This window comes from Acartia tonsa, chromosome 12, assembly GCF_053477335.1.
Source record: "Acartia tonsa isolate MP-2025a chromosome 12, ASM5347733v1, whole genome shotgun sequence".
NCBI classification, from domain to species: domain Eukaryota; kingdom Metazoa; phylum Arthropoda; class Copepoda; order Calanoida; family Acartiidae; genus Acartia; species Acartia tonsa.
In genome coordinates, this window is record NC_137271.1 from 41,732,444 (window position 1) to 41,753,127 (window position 20,684).

Below are 20,684 nucleotides of genomic sequence, written 5' to 3' on the forward strand. Positions count from 1 at the left end.
ATTTAAACATGTTGATTTTTTTTCCTTTTTTAACAACAAATTTTTATGTGATCTAATCATCCGATTGATCTGAATTTTGTTATATTGATTCCTGGGACAACAAAGTATAATGTTATAAGCGAAGTAACTCTATAATCAAGTCCTAAAAATGTAAGTATGTCCATAAACATTATTTTGTATCCAGCAGTTTTTTAACAAATTTACATACAATTTTGCTTTGACTCTTATACATTTATATGCTGATTATTCAGTTCTGACACTATACAAGTGTTAATGTCCATTTGTCCTACCGTTTCAGTGCTTCGCTTTTATGGATGTTGTCATCCTTGTTATGTTAGTAACATGATCTTTTTCATGAAAGCTCCCCTAGAATATAATTTGAGTTTTCATTGAATACAGGGAAATTTGGAATCTTCAAGATTAGCGGAGAAAAATATAATTTTACTGCAGGTTTGTTTAATATTAATAAAGCAGCTATTTTGTATCGGATTCTTGTCTGTTTGCCAATGTCCAGTATTTTAAGTTTGGTGGATTTTTGTTACTTAATTATGCCACAAGAAGTAGTGTTGATTCCTATATATTTTTAATTATATTAGGACCACTTTCATAAGAATGTCTGTGTTTTAATACTACTAAGCCGATTCGTTTTACTGTTAATGAAGCCTTTTATAGGTCCAGATTAAGTTTTTTTTTAATGATTTTGAGATGCTTTTAAGGAAAATAACCCTTTGGTCATTAAGAAAACTTAAAGCTTTGTAATTAAAAAATGTATAAAATTCCGTATAATAAATTCATTAAGTAACGAAGCGAAGAAAATCATTGATGGAAAAACAGACAACTTTTTTTATTCAGCAGATGTTCAATGGTCTGGTTGGTCATGCATATTTGAGAAATATCATAAAATCTTAAAAAAAGTCTTAAAAAGTTTACGACTGTTGTAGCATGACTGACGGACGGAAAGCCAAACTGAATTATAGAATAGCTTCGCTACTGCAAACTCCTTCTACTAGGATGAACGAGAATATTGGAGGCGACATTTCGAGGAGGCTGATACACAAGTTAGAAAATTAAAGAAGTAAGTTTTCTTATTGAATAAGATCCTACTAATTTGAGATTTTAGTTAAGATAGCGTACGTTTTAATAGCAAAGCAGCTCTATTAGATATGTTCATATTGTTCAGTAAGCAGTCCTTACTATGGGTGCATTGTTGATTTAACAAACTTCTGTACATACAGAAATAAACAAGCCTATTAATAAGTGACTGAAAACCCAGCTGTTAAAACTGAATTAATACGAAAATAAATATTTGTTAAGATTTCGTGATTTTGAAGGGCAGCTCGTCGTAGTAAGAACGATCTTTTTATAGGACACCCAAATTTTATACTAGATTTATTTCATTTGTTGGTTGTATCTTATTCCTGCTAAAAGCCATTTATAGTCAATAATAGTTCACAATGTATTTTTGAAAATTATTCAGAATACTTGAGGCAGAACGTTTGTTGCGTCCAGATGAGTGCAAACAAAAATATTTAACGCGGCATTCTTCAGTTACAGGTAAGCTAATCAATCTTCAGAATATTTATCCTTCTTTGGCCAAAAGACCACGAATCAACGAAACAAAAAATCATTTTAAAAGGAAAAGTTGCACGAAATGCATCTAATCCTGAATTTAGTGATCCGCCTTTTTTCCTGTTCAATATTTGAATTACACCTATAGTAGGGCATATATTTGCAAGAATTTTAATTTTCTACTGCATACATAGTTTTCAAAATATCAAGACTTGAAAATCATATTGAATATCATGTAGAATGTTTTAGTGATGACCTCAATGTTTATTTATTCAAAGTAATACAAAATTATACCTACGACGTGTTAAACATTATTCTTGTAACTTATGTTTGCAATCATTTTTCTGAAAATGTTACTTTTCTAAGCACAAATTAGACATTTTTGGACGTTATACTAAACCCGACCAGTAAAAATTGATTTTATTTTCGATTATCTTCATTATTGATGGCTAACTTATATTTAATTTATCATATTCTTCAAAAACACTTCAAGGTTCACTTCACCAAGTATCCAAACTCTTTAAATGCACTTCATGCAACTATCCCTTTGATAATATATCTAGTATACGTTTCATACAAATAGGTACCTAGACAATTAATCAATGAACATAATAACATCAACATTAATCGTTAAAGGTCAACTACAGGTCTGCAAATCAATCAATCAGCTAAATAAAACTAAACCTATTGATTGATTTCACCTATATCGTTTATATTTTTAGATGTCGATGAGAAATCAGATGACAATTATATCAAAAGCCTGCTCCAAGAAAATTATGATCTCAAAGAAAAATTGTCGAAAATGACAATTAAAGGAAAGGATAATAGAATAATTGCCTCTAAATATTATTTTTCTGTTTGCATTATACCTCTCATTTTATTAAAGCTCTCATTTTTAAATATTTCTGTTCCTACTAGCGTCTTCGGCCCTAAAATCTAGGGGCTGGGTATTTGAAAAGTTATGAAGAGTAGAAAAATATTCTAAAACTATCTTATGACAATTTTTATGTGTGCATTATAGCTGACTGTTGAAGTTGATTATTAATATCCCTATTATTAATGTGTGAAATTCTGTATTTTGTATCTGTGAAATATTTGGTATATGAAAAGTTCGCAGTTCAGTGTTATAATAATCAAATTGTCGGAATCTAAAAGTCTAAATATCTAGGTACCTTCCTATTAAAAATATACCTAGCTTTTTTTCTATTTTGATTATTCTTAAACCATACTACAAAAAAGGTCTCCGAGAAAAGGAGCTGAATGATAAAGTTGTAGACAAAGAAAATATTGAAAACCAGGTAAACAGAATATATTATACTTGTAGTAGCGTAGCTACTCTATAATTAATAAATGTATGTCTGTCTGACAGTACTTAATTCAAAGATCATTGAGGTATCTATGACTAATTCCCTCTTCTACTTTTACTTACACAATCTAACACATATAAGTTCAAGGGTGGAGGCAAAGGGGGTGTTTTTCCCCTCTCAAACTTTGATACCCCTTTTTTACCGCCGACAAAATTTTAATTACCCCCCTCAAACCTTTTAACCCCCTAAAAATAAAAAGCTTGGACGTCCCTGGTCAAACATTCAAACAAACAATAACTTATGATTTTTCTTTTGTATACTTAACATTTGCTGATTAACCATTCTTTCTCACCCTCCCAATATTTTCTTCATTATATATTATTAATTTTGATTGTTTAGGATCTGCCAAGCAGCAATGGTATCAGTCAACCTTCTAGAATTTCAGCCAGTAGCAAATCACTTCCAGCAAGACAACAAGGTAAGAGTATAATATTTTTTTATTTCATTGTGGGCTAGGGAACTAAAGGGATAAGATTATGGCCGATGAATTGGTGTACTTCTCAGCACCCCAAAGATAATACACAAAATTAACCCTTCTGTAGATTATAGCTAGTCGTTGAAACGTTTGAACACTCAACTTTATGAACCAACAAATCAAAATTTGATATATTCCCAAAAGTTTTTGATCCATCGAATAACAAAACGTTGTTATAAAATTCGTGTAATAAACAGCCCAAAGTTTCCTCCCACCCTGCACACTACCTATTTATTACAAGGTTAACTAATAACTGTAACTTTCCATTCAACTCTAGGATTGTTGACTTGATATTCAGCTATCAGTCTGTCCTGTATTTCCATAAATCTTTATTTTTCAGGAAACCCAAAGAAGGTCTTATCTGCCAAGCCTCAATCTGTCCAGCAGTCGGAAACAGGCACCCGTACATCCAAAAGTTTTGAACAAACAAGGAGGACAAATTCTTATGCCAGGAAACTTGGATTTAAAAAAAAATAGCATTGCAGAGCATGGACGTCCAAGCTTTTTGATTTTTTTTATGTGGGGGTGGTTAAATGGGGATTTTCAAAGGAAGGTGGGGTAATCTAATGCAATTTCAATTTTTTTGAGGGGGGCGCTAACCAGGGTGGGGAAAAACCCAGGGTTTTTTTAAAAAGCCCAACCCAACCCATAAAAACCCTTAAAACCCTGGGTTTTATTGGTTTTTTTCGGGTTTTATTGGGTTTTTTGATTTAGGAGTCAAATACATTTGATATATTGATGAAATATTAATGTTTATGTTGTTGTAGGTAAAAGGTAAGCAATATTTCACAATAAACAAGATAGATAATGAAAACAACTGGCATTTCGATCAATTATAAACCCTTATTTGCAACGGTGCACAAAATATTCTATTAAGGGGGAGGGGAGGTTAAAAGCTTCAAAACATGGAACCTCCTCCTCTATTCCTAAGCTGTCAACAACCCCCCCCCCCCTCCCAGAAATTATTAAGGTATTCCCCTTTTTACATCCCCTTAATAAAACCCTCTGCACGCCACTGTAACTATTTCCTTTCATAAATTGTTATGTTTTAGTTTAAAAATCAATTACGATTATGTAATTTACACAATTTATACCTATATCATCAATTCAGTAGGTAGCAAAGCGTTTTCTGAAATTAAGTTTTGAGAGAAAGTAATTTCATTAACATTTGAACAATAAGTAGAGCATCATTTTTATAAGGGGGGGTGGGGGGTTAATGCAACCATCTCGTAATCAATGATTAAATGGCACTTAGAATTCGAATTTGGATCTAAAATTTTTCATGAGTAATCCTTGGTAGGTCTATTTTCCCTAAGTCGAACAAAAAGTTGGAAAAAGTAACGGCTGGTGGCTCAGCCGTTAACCGTTTTTTGCCTATTTTGAGGGCAAATTCATCATTAATTACGTAGGAATCAACTTTTTAAAACATATTTTTTGTTTTAATTCATGTTAAATGATAGCAATAACCATTTTTAAAATTTCTAGTTCCTACAGCAACCGGCTAGAACCGTTTGATAAGGTTTTTGAGCGACAAAAAGTATTATGTGGAGATAGGTTTTGTGACTAATTTGCTCTTAAGATAGCCTAAAAATGGCAAAACATCTGAGCTGCCAGTCGTTAGCCATTACTTTTCCAACTTTTTGTTCGATTTAGGGAAAAAAGACTTACCAAGGATTATTCATGCAAAATTTCAGATCAAAATTCGAATTCTAAGTGCCATTTAATCATTGATTACGAGATGGTTGCATTAACATCCCCCCCCCCCCCCCCCTACTTCATATTTTTTTTCGTTTTTTAGGTAAAATTTGCTTTAAAATGTTATTAGATCCTAGTCTTTGAGTAAATAGAGGTTTAATTTGTAAATTTTAACGTGAAATTTCAATGTTTTTTCAAAAACCCAAAAAACCTTGGGTTTTTTTCCAATGGGTTTTTTAAAAAACCCTGGGTGGGTTTTTTGGGTGGGTTTTTTGTATGCCCACCCTGGCGCTAACACCCTTTAACCCCCCCCCTACACTTTGGACGTCCTTGATGAAGAGCTTTCGCCTTACGGAACGATTGAGCTTCGATTTTATAAATGTTGTCATCCTTGTTTATATTTTTAAAATCCTGAATGTTAAGTGTGCCAAAGCCCCCAGTTAGAACCCAGTCTTTAAAAAGTCAAGATTCAACTAAACAAGTGTATCGGTGAGTTTCTAGAAATGGGCCACTTCATTTTTTTGTGTTAACAATTTATTAAAAACGTAATCAATGCAGCTTATAACAACAACGAGATTATTTTGGGAAAAAATCACGAAATCTACATGTGATTTTAAGCTGTCGTTGGGGGGGCAACACTTGGAAAATTTGGCGACCTTTTTATCTGCTCGCCAAATATTATTTTAGATTTATTTCACTTTTTTGCTATGTATATCTTTATCCTTTAATAATTCAACAATTTTAATATTTTTCCACGTATGTTTTCTAAAATAATGGATAAATATTAAATAATGGAGTTTTCTTAACTTGTAAAGTATAAAATCTTAATTTTAAAATTTCTTTTTCTGAAAACAACGCTCAAAAATATAGGTTACTTAAGTAATTTTAATGGATATGCAATGCAAATAATGAATTTTATATTTATGGCGTTGTTTTTAAACTTAAAAATGTGTAAAAACTCGGCTTTTATAAAATGTAAGCTTACAAATCTTAGAACCAACGAGGGTCCTTAATCTGTGAGGGTACAGCTATTTAAGCTATTTAATTCTTGTCCCCTCTACTCTTTAAATTTATTGCTTAGATCTGATGAGCAGAATGATTTTACTGAAAATATTGAATATGATACATTGGCAACGGATAGTCATAAGAATGTGGATTCTTCAGTAAAAAGTCAGGTAAGATTTCTTTTTTTAAGACTAGCTAGTATTAAACTTTGTTCAAATGGTGGGTATTTCTTCCTCAAATTGCCATATTGAGCACAAAACCCCGCTTCCTAGAGGGTTTTCAGTGCCGCGATGGAAAGCACATAATGGTATCTAAAAGCAATAAGAATAATTATTATGTTTTCATACTTCAAACCATCCCATATTTGGAGTATCGCAACGTTTTTTTTTAACATAAATATCATTAGAAAATAAAATACATTTTCAATGTAATCTTTTCTTTTTAACATCCAACAGACAATCGACCCTTTGATTGCACGACCTTTGTCTAAAAGTCCTAACTGTGTATTGTAATTAGTTGCTCCTTTTATGATCCAAGGCATTGTTCCTACTCTCACTATAAGTGTCACGTGCAAGACGTAGCAGCTGTATGTACAATTTTAATGTCTCTAGTATGACGCTGTGTGGAACATACCCGATTCCGACACTTCAATTCCCTGACGACAGCAAGCAGACATGCCTTTATTTTCGCCAATACCAAGGGATATCTTTTCTTTATTTACTGTTGATTCAAAAATATTCAGGTAGGAAAGTTGAGGGAGGAGTTGTTAGCCGCTGCCGCAGATGTTGAATGTTGCTGCTGCCATTCCAGAGATTCAAAGCACGCAGGGTCAGTAAAATTTGTCTCATAATTTTTTAGAAAGTGGGAGGATCTTATCTAACTTAATTTAAAATTTCTAAAAAGTTCTGGTCCTGGCAAGAGATACATAGCCATCTAATTTAAAGTTAATCTCTTATTTCGATGGTTAAATTAAGGGGGGGGGGGTTGTATATTAATTTAATTGTTACATTGTCTATTTTTCAAAAACAAACCTTAAAGTTTTAGTCAAATACTTTGTTAAATTCAAAAGTACACTAATTATGTTTTTTTTGTTACAGCTCAAATATTTTTAGAATTATATTCAGATTTTTTAGTAAAATAATAAAAATAGGTAGATAATAAATAAAGAGTGGTTTCCAACTTCTGTTAATGATTGATTTCCTTAAATAATTTTTTACATTTTTTACTAATTTAGAAGTAATAATACAAAGAGCTATCTCTCTGCACCTTCTATGACCACAAAGAGCGCCCCAACTAAGAATGCAAAGAGTACATCATATAATAATACAAAGAGTTCAACAACTCAGTATCCAAAGAGCTTAACATCCAACACAAAAACTGGAGAACGTAAGTGTTCTGATAAATGTGCAGGCCAACAGAATGTTTGTTATAGGTAGGATTTTAGAATGTGTTAAATAATTTACTCTAGTGTCTGTTTAGTTTCTAAAACCCTAAATTGGTCTCACTTAACATTGTCTAACAATTATATTATTTGTTAGGTGTAAAAAGTTGACATGTCGTAATGAGACAGGAGTCAAGTTTGATGAGGAAATTGACCCGACAACAGTTCATCTCTGTCAACACATCAGATGTCTTCAAAGACAGGTTAGTAGTTATCTCTACATAAAACTAAAAGAATAGAGGGGACACTTATGTAACTCTACCCACGGGCTGGAGACCCTGTCCAATCTTTCAATTGGGGTTTGAACATTAGCCAAAAACGTCGGATATTAAACACAGCCAAGTCCCTACAAAAGATCAGGAAGCAATTTGCTAGCAGACGAAAAATGTTTCATCACTTGGGCCAAGTTATACATCTATACATTTATTATCTGTACTGAAACAAGTTCTAGACTAAAATTTTCTTTTTTTCTGAATGTTATCAGGTGTCCTGCATGAACCTTAAGATCTCCGGATTACGTGCAGACGTTTGAAATTTCTTAGGAATCATTCTGATTGTATTGAAAAAAATTTGCTTTACATTTATTTATGAAATCATTAAAGAAATCTTATGTTATATACATAAAGGCCATGAAAGAAACACACACTTACATCTTATTCCTTTACTTTTAGGTGTGCCATCTACAGCATAGATTAAGCTGTCAAGGTCATGATCTGTCAGGGCTGCGAGTTGCTAGGTTGCTGTTCTTTTGCGCATTAAAATTTAATTCAGTTAATATTAATGTGTTTAGAGATAAAATGGGCCTGCAAGAACTATTAAAATTAGTATCATTAGTGATGGAAAACTTTTAAAAATTTTCATCTACTTACAATGTCATTTTAAAATACTTTTTTTGTTATTAAAGCTGAAGGCTTCAAATTTAGCGTGTTTGGGTATACTTGTGGCAGTCTTTCAGCATTTAGAGCGGTGTATTTCTTGCAGGCTTCCTTTAATGCGAAGGCATTGCTTATTAAACATACCAAATTAAACTTCCATTTTTTTGATATTTTTACATAGTAAATTAATTTGTACAACAAGATAACCTAAGAGGTTTCATAATTAAAACGGTGCTTACATATTACCCTCTTTACCTGCCCTAATGATAACAGAACAGAACAGCAAAATTATTAAACAAGATCAAGCTTGTCCGAGGTAACCTGTCAGCTACAGAGGGCTAATCAGGAGATAAGTAGTCTTAGGTTAGTTGTAACTTTCTTTGTTAGTGGCACAGGTACTATTTAGTAGGACATTTTTGTCATATGTTGCGCCATTTCTCCATTGTAAAGGAGAACCATATTGGTCAAACGTTTAGCGAGATCCTTCGGTACAGACAGACAGACAAACTTTAAATTTTATATAAGGATATATAAAAGAACTCGCTGTTCTAAAATTGAAGCCTTAAAGTTAGTCGACCTTTATTTATTTTCTGTAATTTTTTTATTTCATTGGTGTTGTGTCATCCTTGTTATTTTAAGATGTGCTAATGCAGAGCTATGCAAGACCCGTAGTAACTGTGAACAAGAAATTGAAATGCTAAAGACCAAGCTAGAAACATTAATGAGTGAAATCTCTGAGAATGATAAAGTAAAGAAGCTTGTTGAGAATATAGAGACACAGAGAGATAGATATAAATCACATATGGAGAATCTACTTCAAGATATTCAGAATAATAAAGGGTACGTTACATGATTGTCAAATATATATATAAGTCTCAAGTGGCACCCAAGGTGGGGGGAGGGAAATTTGACACCCCCAATTTTCAAAAGTTTTAAAAAGAAAAAGTAAAAAATCTGGGTGGGGGGTAATTCTATTACATAGAGTTATTTACAGTGTTGCGGATCCGCATTGATTGTATGCGGATCCGGATCCTCCAAATTTGGTCAGTGCGAATCCTTGACAATAAAAATAAAATCACCAAATTTTTCAAAAAATATTTATTCTTTAATCTCGAAGTCAAAAATACTTTTAATTTTCAAGTCTGAACCTAAACCTTAAAGATTGGCTCTCATCACGAGAATGTCTTTGTAAATGACACTCTTCGCAACACTGGTTATTTATCTTGGTAGGGTGGACATACCCTCCTCCCAAAATCTTATAAACATTCCCTTGACCTATAAGAAGTTTCATTGTAAAGGAGAACTATATCAGTTCAGCGGTTAGAGAGATCCATCGATACAGACATAAAAAGCTTACAACTTTATATAATAGGATACCATTGCATAATAGGTAGGTATAGAAGATCCCCTACATCCATTTATTTAGAAAAGATAGTTTTATTTTTTCCCTGTGAACAAGTAGTATCCTAGGATGGGTGAATTATCCCTTTATAAAAAAGCCTAAAACCTGTATTGGATCAATACTAAGTTTTTAAAAAAATTGTAGACCAATCACAAATTGTGTTAATTTTTGTTAAATTACTACAAGGAAAAAGCGGATTTTTCGTTATTTCCCTTATTTTTACATTAATATAAATAATCCTACACGCCAAAAACTTAAATTTATGACACTTGTGACAAACTTTGTCCTCATTTTAAAGATTTGACAATACATGTGACGCTCCCTCTAGAAAAACCTCCCCCAATTGTTCTGAGGAAGACACAGAAAGTGAAACTCCACAACAACAACAACAGAAGAGTAGCTTGAAACAGATGAAAATTAATCAGGTAGATAAATATATATATTTTTTAATGTTAGAAGGGTACCTAGTATCCTTATTTAAAAGTAACAGGATCTGTGTCTTTCTGTGTGTAACAAAGAATCTCGCTTACATTGAAGCTTCTCAGAGGACTTGGGAAGGTTTATAACTATTTTGGGGAAGGATACCACGTCCACCACCCTCTCAATAATAATTGCCCCTCGAAAATTATTATTTAATTTTTTACTTTTGATAACCAAAACGGCTTAGCTTTTTTAGTGCTAATATGTTCAATTTTATTGAATTACCCTATATAATAAGTGAAAACTACAAACTTTTGCCTAGTTACAGGGATTTTTGTACTTAAATGAATAACTTCCTTCTTCTTTAATTGGTCAAATAAAGATGGTTTTTCCATATTGAATGTATTTTTCTCAGGACAAGAGAAGGGTCAACTTTACCGGTGTTGATCTGTTACACGCAGACCAGGAGGAGGAGAATGACTCATGCACCACTGACACACTTGATGAAGTGTCAAGACTGCAGAATGAGCTGCACAATGCTAGGATGGAGATTCACAAACTGCGGAGAGAACTAATGGACACATTAACTCGTCCTTCTGGCCAGGTTCAGTGGCATCTAGACAAAAATGTTGAACAAAAAATAAATGTAAAAACATGTCTTTTCATCCATTAGAGATAGATGAATAAAGGGGGAGGTAGGTTGTACTAAAATTCCGTGAAGGTGTGAGTTTTAAGGCTTAAAAACAGTAGTAGAACGATATTATTCAATAAATATGTTTATTCCTTATTGAAAAGAACTACAGACAAAAAGTTTTTTTTTAAGTTGACATAAATTATCGTTCTACTAATGTTTTTAAGCAATAAAACTCACACCTTAAAGGAATTTCAGCACAACCTACGTACCCCTTTTTAAAATTCAAAAAATACTTGGATAAGACAAGATAAATTATCTTCCTCCAACTGTGATGTAATGTAAAAAAGTCTTGCTTTAGTAGATTAAGATTGTTTGGGGGGAAATTGGGAGAATATTATTTTCTATTTTTGTCCTCAAATAATCATAATCTTCCAAATGCAGAAACTAGTGTTGAATTTTAAATCTAGATTCAACTGTGTCAGGGAAAATCACCTAATGACTCTCCTTCTAAACCGTCCATCTACTGCCCACCAAATTCAGGAGCGGAACAGTCCACATATGATTCTAACCATGACTTGGCCGCCGAGAGAAATCGTCTCAATGCGGAGAGAGAAATAATTGAATTGCAAAGAGCTCAGCTCAGAAATGAAAAGATGCAAAGAGCTCAGTCAGAACAAGAAAGGGAAATAAGAAATAAAATTAAGGTTCCACTAACAAGATCTAAATCTACACCAACATTCACACAAGAAAAATCAGTTGATGAAAACCAAAATGAGGAAAGGGATAGATTTGATTGTAGCACAGAAATGGCTAATCTAAAGAAAAGAATTTATTTTCTTGAGAAGCAGCTGGAAAACACAGAGAATGCGCTGCGAACAAACCAAAATTTGGTGGCAGAGAACAGTGAGAGAACTTACAAGCAAAGTACAGAGTTATTGGAACTGAAACAAGCACTGAACCAGGCAGGCATTTCAGTATAAGTATTGTTCCAATTATTGGCAGAATTGGGGAAGTAAAGCTTTATTGAACGTGATCTGTATGATTCCAGCATTTAAAAAAACCTCTAAATTTTGGACATTGTGTAATTATGTGTGTTTGTGTGTGATCTGTCTTTTAAATTGATTTTACTATAGAAGACCAACTGATAGCAAAATTAGGTACCTTAATCCTTATTTATGATACAAAAATTATCCCTTTGTATATTACAAAAATGGCTGTACCTTTAAGACAATCAATCAAAGCTAAATAAAAGTCCTCAAACTTTTTATTAGACTTTGGGGACTAGTTTTAAACAGCCCAATGTCCCCTCCACTCAAGGTTAAAATAGTATTATTCCTCACGAATCACGATTTATTTACTTATACATACATGCATCTGAATCAGGCCAACAGAACAGCAGAAGAGTTAAGAACAATGCTGGAGAGAAAAGATGATATGTTGCGAAGAGTTACAGATGAGAAGAATCAGCTGTTCAATCAGCTGAGTGCGCAAAAGGACAGAAATGCCGCGTTAAGTATTGATCTGGCCGAGAGCAAAGAAAGATGCTCTCATCTAAAAAGAGATTTGGAAAAATCAGGTAAATGAAAAAATGGTTCAAATAACATATTTTAGTATTTTTCTTTTTTTATGAAGTAACTACACTAAATAAATCTTTAGAAGGCACTTAATATTATGACTTTTTAAAGACAACCAACTCCTACATTTTTCCAACCTGTGTCAAATATTGAAATGTTGTTTAGAAAGAAAAAGCTTGGAGGAAAGTGACGAGTCTGTGAGAAGAGAAGAAAGATTGGATCAAAGATTAGCTCAGCTCAGAAACATGGAGAAACTGAGAGAACAGGATTCAAATGCCTCCAGTCAGCTTCAAGATTTGAGGTAATTTTAGTGCCTTCATAGCTTGAACATGCTAGATTGAAAGTGCCTTTAGTTTGGAAGGACTGATCGAGAGAGACCCAGAGAGTATTGGTAGCGCAACAATACCTAACTAAATATTTCAGATATTTACCTAATGAAAAGAACAAAACTTAACATTTAATTTATTTTCATTTACAGTATTTTAAATCTGAATTATGATAGATATATAAACCAAAATTTTTAAAGAAATACCTTAAACATTGAAAAGCCAATCATATAGAAGACGGTAAACAGTAGGTGCTTTTGATTGGTTGAACAATTTTTTAAAGCTTAGTTATAGTTTTCTTGAAACATTAGAGTAAAACACTAGAGGGGGAAAGGGTTAAATAGCTGTATATAATATGCCCATCGTACTGTCTTTGTGCCGACTCTCAATTGGTTCATTAAAGATCAATGGTGTCGTGTTTATTAACACAGCCAAGTAGCAGAAAACAATTTGCTAGTAGAAGAATAAGGCCATTAAAAAAGGGAGGGAGGCAGTTATCTGTATATACATCTGAACTATACATCTGTTTTAGAAACTGCAAAAAATAGGTAAATCAATAAGACCTTCCTACAGTAAAATCACTATTTTTTATCAGGGAAGATTACAGTAAGCTAAGTGAAGAGCTTCAAAGCCAGCGAGATTATTGTGAGGATCTGAGCTGCAAGCTAGAGCAAGCCAATCAGGATATCAACAATTATATTGATAAGGTATTTCTTCGAGATTTTTTGGGGGGCAGCGATTTTTTTTGCTTTTTCGATATACCTTATTTACGATTTCATGACAAATAAGAAAATAGCGTATTTTTAAGTTATGAAAGTGGATGACATAATAGGTACTATATATTAAGTTTCAACATCAAAAATCCCCCTAATAATACATTAGAAATGATCAAAAAACTTTTCGTTAAACGCTATGCTGAAGTCTAAATGATCAATATTGATATTTGAATAAAAAACTCACATGTGGCACTTTGAACAAATGTTTATCTACGCTGTTTTAAATATTTCATTTATTAAACCCCATTAATTTTTTATTTGTTGACTTATTTTTTCAAAGCACAGTGAAGCTTCTCATTGGTCCAGGGAAGGTTTATAACTATTTTTGAGGAGGAACCTCCATCCTTCTAAGAGAACAATTCAATATATTCAAGATTTTTTTTCAGGTTAAGGGCCTGGAGTCCTTATTAAGTGAGAAGGAGAATGAGAGACGGATCCTGCTGGGCCAGTACGAGCAACTCTCCAGGGACCTACACAAGGTCGAGACCATCAATAGAAACCTGGAAATGCAGGTAAAGGATCAAGGATTAGGGCTGTTTAAAAACCTTGTTAGGTCTCTTAAAATTTTATTTTGGGCTATTCCTTAAATCAATTAGAGCTATCCTAAAATCTTATTCGGTCTAAATAGGTCTGTAAAAAAGATAAAGACTAAAAAACTTACAAAATTATATTAAGACACTAGTTATAAAAAAATTATATAAAAGTAACAGGATGTCTGTCTGTTTATTTGGGTGTAAAGAATGATCTCACTTACTACCTATTCCTTTAAAGTGAAGCTCTTAGGTTCTGGGAAGGATTATAGATATTTTGGAAGAAAGTATCATGACCCTCCCAAGAGAAATTGCACCTAGAAAACACTAACACCGTCACCTCCCCTCTAAAAAAGTTTTTTTTACTTTTTTTAAACGAAAATTGAAAACGGATAGGCGGGTCTAATAATCTAATTCATCATCCTTTCTCAAGTAACCCTAGAGGCCTATTTAATATTTTGCTGTAGGCTGAGAACATGAGTTTGGAAGTGCGAAGCAAGCAAGCAGACTTGGAGGCTGTTAAAGCCAAATGTGAACATTCAGACCAATACATAGAATCTATGATCAGGTATTTCAATTATTTTTTAATCTAAATCACCTATGACACAGAAAAGCACGAGGATCATAAAATTCATAGAATGAAAAAGATTCGCATATTATACTCTCGGCATAAAGAAATTTTTAAAAAATAATTAGAAACGACTTCATGGAATAACTTCGCCCCTAGAGGCCTCAAGGGGAGTTCTCTAAGATGGATGGTGGTAACCTCCTCACAAATATCTTTTAATTGCACAGGATCTATGAGAATTTATATTGTAAAAGAGAACCATATCGGTTGAGCGGTTAGCGAGATCCTTCGTTACAAACAAAACAAACTCAGACATTCTGTTACTTTTAAATATTTTAGGAGTAATGAACAACTGAAAACACAGATTATTTCACTAAATGCGAAGGTAAGCTGTTAATTAAATCCAAGAAGTTAAAACAAAAGTAGGTAATGGCCTAATTTATTAAAAAATTTTAAATTAATGTATAATTACAGTTTTTTAATGATTCTCAAAAGACAATCTTGTTTTATATCAGTTACATTAATATTTACCTAAACAGAATCTTTTTCCGGTTTTTTTTTCAAAAATAGTTGGAACTCGTTAAATCGATTGAACTAGTGGTATATTATTTTCTTATAAGAACTTAATTAACGTTCGCCTCTCAGTTTCTACCATTTTTTTTTATTTAGGTTGAAATGTTAACAGCAGATTTACAAGAGAATAGAATAACCAGGTAGGGGGCATAGTTATTTTTTAAACTGCTTTTAATCTTCATAATTTTTCATTTAAATATCCGCTGTTTATAATACTAGGCGATAAAAAAAAAACTATTTAAATCTCTTGAAAATTATATAAGTTAATTTTGTTTATTTTCAGGGACCAAGTCCTAGATGATTTGAATGGAGTAAATGAGCTGGCTGTTAAACTGAATACAGACAAGGTATTATTATTACTTGGATGTTGCACCAGATTTTCAAGTACTCTGATAAAGTGATGCTCCCAGCTGGCTAATATAACGATACCCCCCATGCACTTCCTTTACCCCATTCCCTCCCCTTCTAATGAACTAATAAATGAAGCCGCTAACCTCTGAATAGATATTGGCCCCCTATTTAAGTGGAGCGTACCTCTTCAATCCTCAAAAATTTCGTTCAAAAATAGCTAAAGTCGAGAATGGAAGTTCGACCCCCCGCCCTACCCATTTCCCTCAAGTGCCAATAGAGGCCTCTAGGTAGCGTAGCGACTAGTAAGTAATAAAGTAAAATAAGTTGTATGTAGAACTCTCCTACCAACTATATTAAAATAATTAAGGTTGATCTACTACACAAGATAAGTGAACAGAACAACGAGGTAGAGAAGTTGACAGTTGAGCTGTGTGCTCTGAAGCAAGAGTTGCTTGGCGCTCTCGCAACCGCAGGTATAGTTGACAGTTGAGATGTGTGCTCTTGAGCAAGAGTTACTTGGTGCTCTAGCTGTAGCATGTATAGTTGACAGTTGAGCTGTGTGCTCTTAAGCAAGAGTTACTTGGTGCTCTAGCTGTAGCAGGTATAGTTGACAGTTGAGCTGTGTGCTCTTAAGCAAGAGTTGCTTGGCGCTCTCGCTGTAGCAGGTATAGTTCACAGTTCAGCTGTGTGCTCTTAAGCAAAATTTACTAGGTGCTCTAGCTGGAGCAGGCATAGTTCACAGTTCAGCTGTGTGATCTGAAGCAAGAGTTGCTTGGTGCTCTGGCTGTAGCAGGTATAGTTCACAGCTCAGCTGTGTGATCTGAAGCAAGAGTTGCTTGGTGCTCTGGCTGTAGCAGGTATAGTTGACAGTTGAGCTGTGTGCTCTTAAGAAAGAGTTACTTGGCGCTCTAGCTGTGGCAGGTATAGTTGACAGTTGCGCTGTGTACTCTTAAGCAAGTGTTACTTGGCGCTCTAGCAACCGCAGGTATACAAAAATATGATTATGAATAATGAACCTAGCCTTAATAACCTTAAAAGAAGTTATATTATTAATTCTGCTGCGACAATGCCTTAGCTCTTAACGTGTTCACGTTTAACTGCGGCAGAGCGACGAATAATGTTGTCCTTCATTTTTTATTACTGGTTCCTGCGCCATTAGTCTCTAGTGACTTTTCACCTAAAAGAAGAAAAGAAGTAAACTATCTTCTAAAATTTTTAACTTAAAATCCAAGTATTTTCTTTAAAAAGCTTTAAGCATAACTAGTACTAATATGAAGTTTTTCTAAATATTTTAGATCTAATGGTATTACCATTTTCAAGACAATACAATAACATTAATTAATTAATAACTACTTTAGTTTTTTGGGGGAATTTTTGAATATTTACATAGATATTTTTTAGAGGATGAAAAGCATAGAAGTAAAACATTGGAGAAACTTGTGACTGAGTCAACAGAAGTTAGGTTAGTAAGCTGTAAGAGCAGAGCTACTCTATAATTATTTATGTTCTGTTCGTCTGTCTAACAAACACCCTTCCTTTAAGTAACTTATGTACTATTTTTTTACAACCAGATGCACCCCTATCATCTATTGACTCATTATTAGCATGAAAAAAGCCTAAAACCACCATAAACGAGATATACAAGATTTCCCAGAAAAAAAGTATTTTTCAATTAGAGCGACTATTTTCGAGGACCTAAGCTCCAACCAAATAAACATTCTACTTTATAGTACAGGATGGATTTTATTTAATGAATTTAATAGGGAGCGGTTGTTTAAATATTTTTGGTGGATGGTGAAAATCTTAACAGGAAAGTTAATTAAAGTACGGGGTGGGGGCAAAAATGGTTTAACGTATTTTTTTGTTTTATATTTATTATCATTGCTACCTAAAGATGTTGTCATTCTAATTTTACTCGTAGAGAAACAGTTATCAAGGAGTTAAGAAGAGAAACTCACAGCAATGATGATGAAACATCAAGCTCCAAGAATTAACCATCCAACATGAATCTATAGTTGAATCTTTGTATTATGCTTGTACTTGTTTGAAATAGACCAGCATTTATTGATTTTACTAAAATACTTGTAAAAAGAAGGGACGGCCTTACAGTAAAATTTTCGTAAATCAAGGTATGACGAAATCTTAGGAATTAAATTAATAGCTTTATAATTATCTTTATTATGTTTTTAATGTCTTTCTTATTTGCTGTGTTAATTTATCTTTTTAGATATTTTTTTTTGTGATCTCTAATGCAAAAGAGAGAAATAATTTATTTATTAGAAATAAATATAATTTTATTTTCTTCATTATAAAATTACCTAATATATTGATATTTAATAATGCGCCGACAAACGTTCTAAGGGGACAAACGCATTTGGAGACAAACGTCTGGGGTAACAAAGGAAAAATCATATCGTTATTTTTAAAAATTTAAGAAATTGTAATATATTTTTATATATTATTTAAGATTTAATGAAATAAACATTAGTTTCATTTATTTTTCTTTAAACTTTTTTTTTTGAAAAAAATCTTCCAAATATAAAAATAAAATCTACATAAATAAATTTAATCCTGGCGCGTTTTACATAAAATGATGTCGCTATAGCACGTTTGTCCCCCTAAAGGTTTTGTCCTCTTAGTACGTTTGTCGGTGTACCGTTTTCACAAATTAGACTTTGAGCACAATGATTTTTTTTATGACTTAGGGAAAACTTATTTATTTTTTAATATAGATATTATCTTAGATTATAAAACTTGTTTAGGCCTAGATAAAATTATTATTCACTCATTTTGTATGAATTTTGTATGAAACATGCTATTGAATTTACTTTTTGGAATGATACGACGTCTCTTAATCAATTGGATTAGAGCCAGTCCTACTGAAAAATCATGTATCGTATCATATTATAGTCAGTTTTCTACAAACAATAAAATAAAAATACTATTTTGTTAGCCCGAGCCATTGGTTTTATTCTTGTAAATTTCCATTTTTCTATTCGTGGAAAGCTGTCTACAATACGTGGAAAGCTGTTTATAATACGATGCGATAAATAACCATTCTTTAATTGTATGCAAACATTACAAAAAAATTAGATAGATGAAATTTTATGTTGAATTAACAAAATTAATTGTGATTAATTATTAAATATGTTGATATTTTAAAATTTTTTATTTGAAATTATTCGTGTGTGGATATTAAAATTTATATTTAGTGTTAATGTGAAAAATAAAAATGATAATTTGATTAATATATCAGTTACAGGTTCTGATGATTTTCCTAGTTAATTTTAATTTAATGAAAAATATTTTTGTATAGTATTAAGTATCTCTATAATGGTGTTTTCAAAAATATTTACTTCAAGCCGTTAGTCTGTGTGTACTGTGTAGCCATAGTTTCTTATTGTTTGGACCCAAGTAGTCCTGGAGTAGGACGAGACACTTTATATAGCCACACTGGCATTCAAGCTCCACGTTCAAGTACATTATGACTTGACAAGCTGTCTCATTATTACCTCAACCTCGCCGGTTACGGCAGGTGTCCCAAATTAAAACACTAATGAATGACGCTCTCTGTAGAGAAGCTTTAGATAAGGGTTGCACTGATATTATGTATGGGACTGCACAATTATCTCTCTTTTTACACTAGCAAGGGGAATTGTCATGATACTAATGCAAAATTCTAGTTGCCACATGAGGACCTGAACTCTACCTCTCACCACCGTTCATCAGGTCGTTAAATCATCAAGTTTCTTTAATGTTATTTTTTTTGTAGACAATTCATTTGCGTTATTTGTTAAGTCTTGAAAACAAGGTAAACAAGTTTGAAAAAGAAAAAGTTACTCTTAAATAGATTTTTTTAGGTAATCGTTATGTTAACTAAAAGGATATTTACATTTCATCATATATTTTTTAATTTAGATCCTATTTAATAATAGGTAGAATGTTTGATTATATTATTAACAATTAAAACAGGTAAATTAATTTATTCCCAAGTTTTTTAACATAAAGACAAACAAATTAAAATATTTTATTTAATTTTAATAGTTACTTATCGAATTTTTATTTTAATTTTCGTGGAAAATTGTCTATAATACGATGCTGTAGATGATATTTCATGATCCCGGAAAAAATAATCTTTTTTATTAAACATTATGTTGAAGTCAAAGTAATATAAATTCTTATTTAAGAACAACGGTTCATGGATTTTGAAAAGGCAATGCTGCTTTGTAATATATTCTAATAAAATATTTTCCACCAAAGAAGAAAATTTTATGTACAAAATTTAAGTTTCAGTCAAAGATAATATTTTAGGATGAACAAAAAAGATAAAAAGAAAAGTCACACATGTGATCAATGTGGAAAGTCGTTTGGTTGTAACAGTAAATTGATAATTCACAACAGAGTTCATACAGGCGAGAAACCTTTTTCCTGTGAATACTGTGAAAAAGCATTTTCACGGAAAGACCAGTTAAACTTCCATACTAAAAGCCACACAGGAGAAAATTTATTTAAATGTGGTCAATGTAAAAAAATATTTATAAGTTATAGTAGTTTGATAATTCATAGAAGAGTACATACTGGAGAGAAACCATACTCCTGTGGTTATTGTGATAAAGCATTTTCTCAAAAGGGACACTTAAATGTCCATACTAAAAGCCACACAGGAAAAAACCTATTTAATTGTGACCAGTGCGGGAAGGTATTTATTTATAATAGTGTTTTAATTATTCACAAAAGAGTGCATACTGGTGAGAAACCATACTCCTGTGAGCATTGTGATAAAGCCTTTAAACGAAAAGATCATTTATATCTCCACACTAAAAGCCACACAGGAGAAAACTTATTTAAATGTGAACAATGTGACAAAGCATTTGCAAGAAAAGTCGATTTAATTAAACACCACAGAGTACATACAGGAGAAAAACCATACTCTTGTGAACATTGTAACAAAGCTTTTAGAATAAGTGGCTCTTTAACAAAACATAGAAGACTACATACAGGTGAAAAACCTTACTCTTGTGAACATTGTAACAAAGCTTTCAGTGAAAGTGGTAATTTAATAAAACATAATAGAATTCACTCTGGAGAAAAACCTTACAAAGC

General features: G+C 32.4%; 1 protein-coding gene across 2 annotated transcripts; it reads left to right on the top strand.

Annotated features, from left to right (window-relative positions):
* Positions 1-325: 325 nt before the first annotated feature.
* On the top strand, positions 326-18,825 carry LOC145333475 (uncharacterized). Of its 2 annotated transcripts, XR_013884509.1 has the most exons (30): positions 326-450; positions 1,011-1,075; positions 1,478-1,554; positions 2,292-2,380; positions 2,805-2,867; positions 3,276-3,354; positions 3,752-3,861; positions 5,528-5,595; positions 6,188-6,281; positions 6,854-6,939; positions 7,346-7,543; positions 7,650-7,755; positions 8,224-8,288; positions 8,728-8,790; positions 9,067-9,267; positions 10,158-10,254; positions 10,665-10,853; positions 11,366-11,845; positions 12,267-12,459; positions 12,623-12,758; positions 13,379-13,490; positions 13,946-14,071; positions 14,557-14,657; positions 14,997-15,042; positions 15,327-15,370; positions 15,514-15,577; positions 15,949-16,054; positions 16,983-17,043; positions 17,503-17,934; positions 18,221-18,825. XR_013884509.1 is itself a non-coding variant. In XM_080178632.1 (29 exons), the coding sequence occupies exons 4-29, from the start codon at positions 2,372-2,374 to the stop codon at positions 17,573-17,575; spliced, it is 2,970 nt and encodes a 989-aa protein (XP_080034758.1). In that variant the 5' UTR covers positions 326-450; positions 1,011-1,075; positions 1,478-1,554; positions 2,292-2,371; the 3' UTR covers positions 17,576-18,031. The 2 variants fall into 2 exon arrangements, 1 of the variants encoding a protein (XP_080034758.1); XM_080178632.1 differs by lacking the exon at positions 18,221-18,825 and having other exon boundaries at positions 17,503-18,031.
* The last annotated feature ends 1,859 nt before the right edge of the window (positions 18,826-20,684 follow it).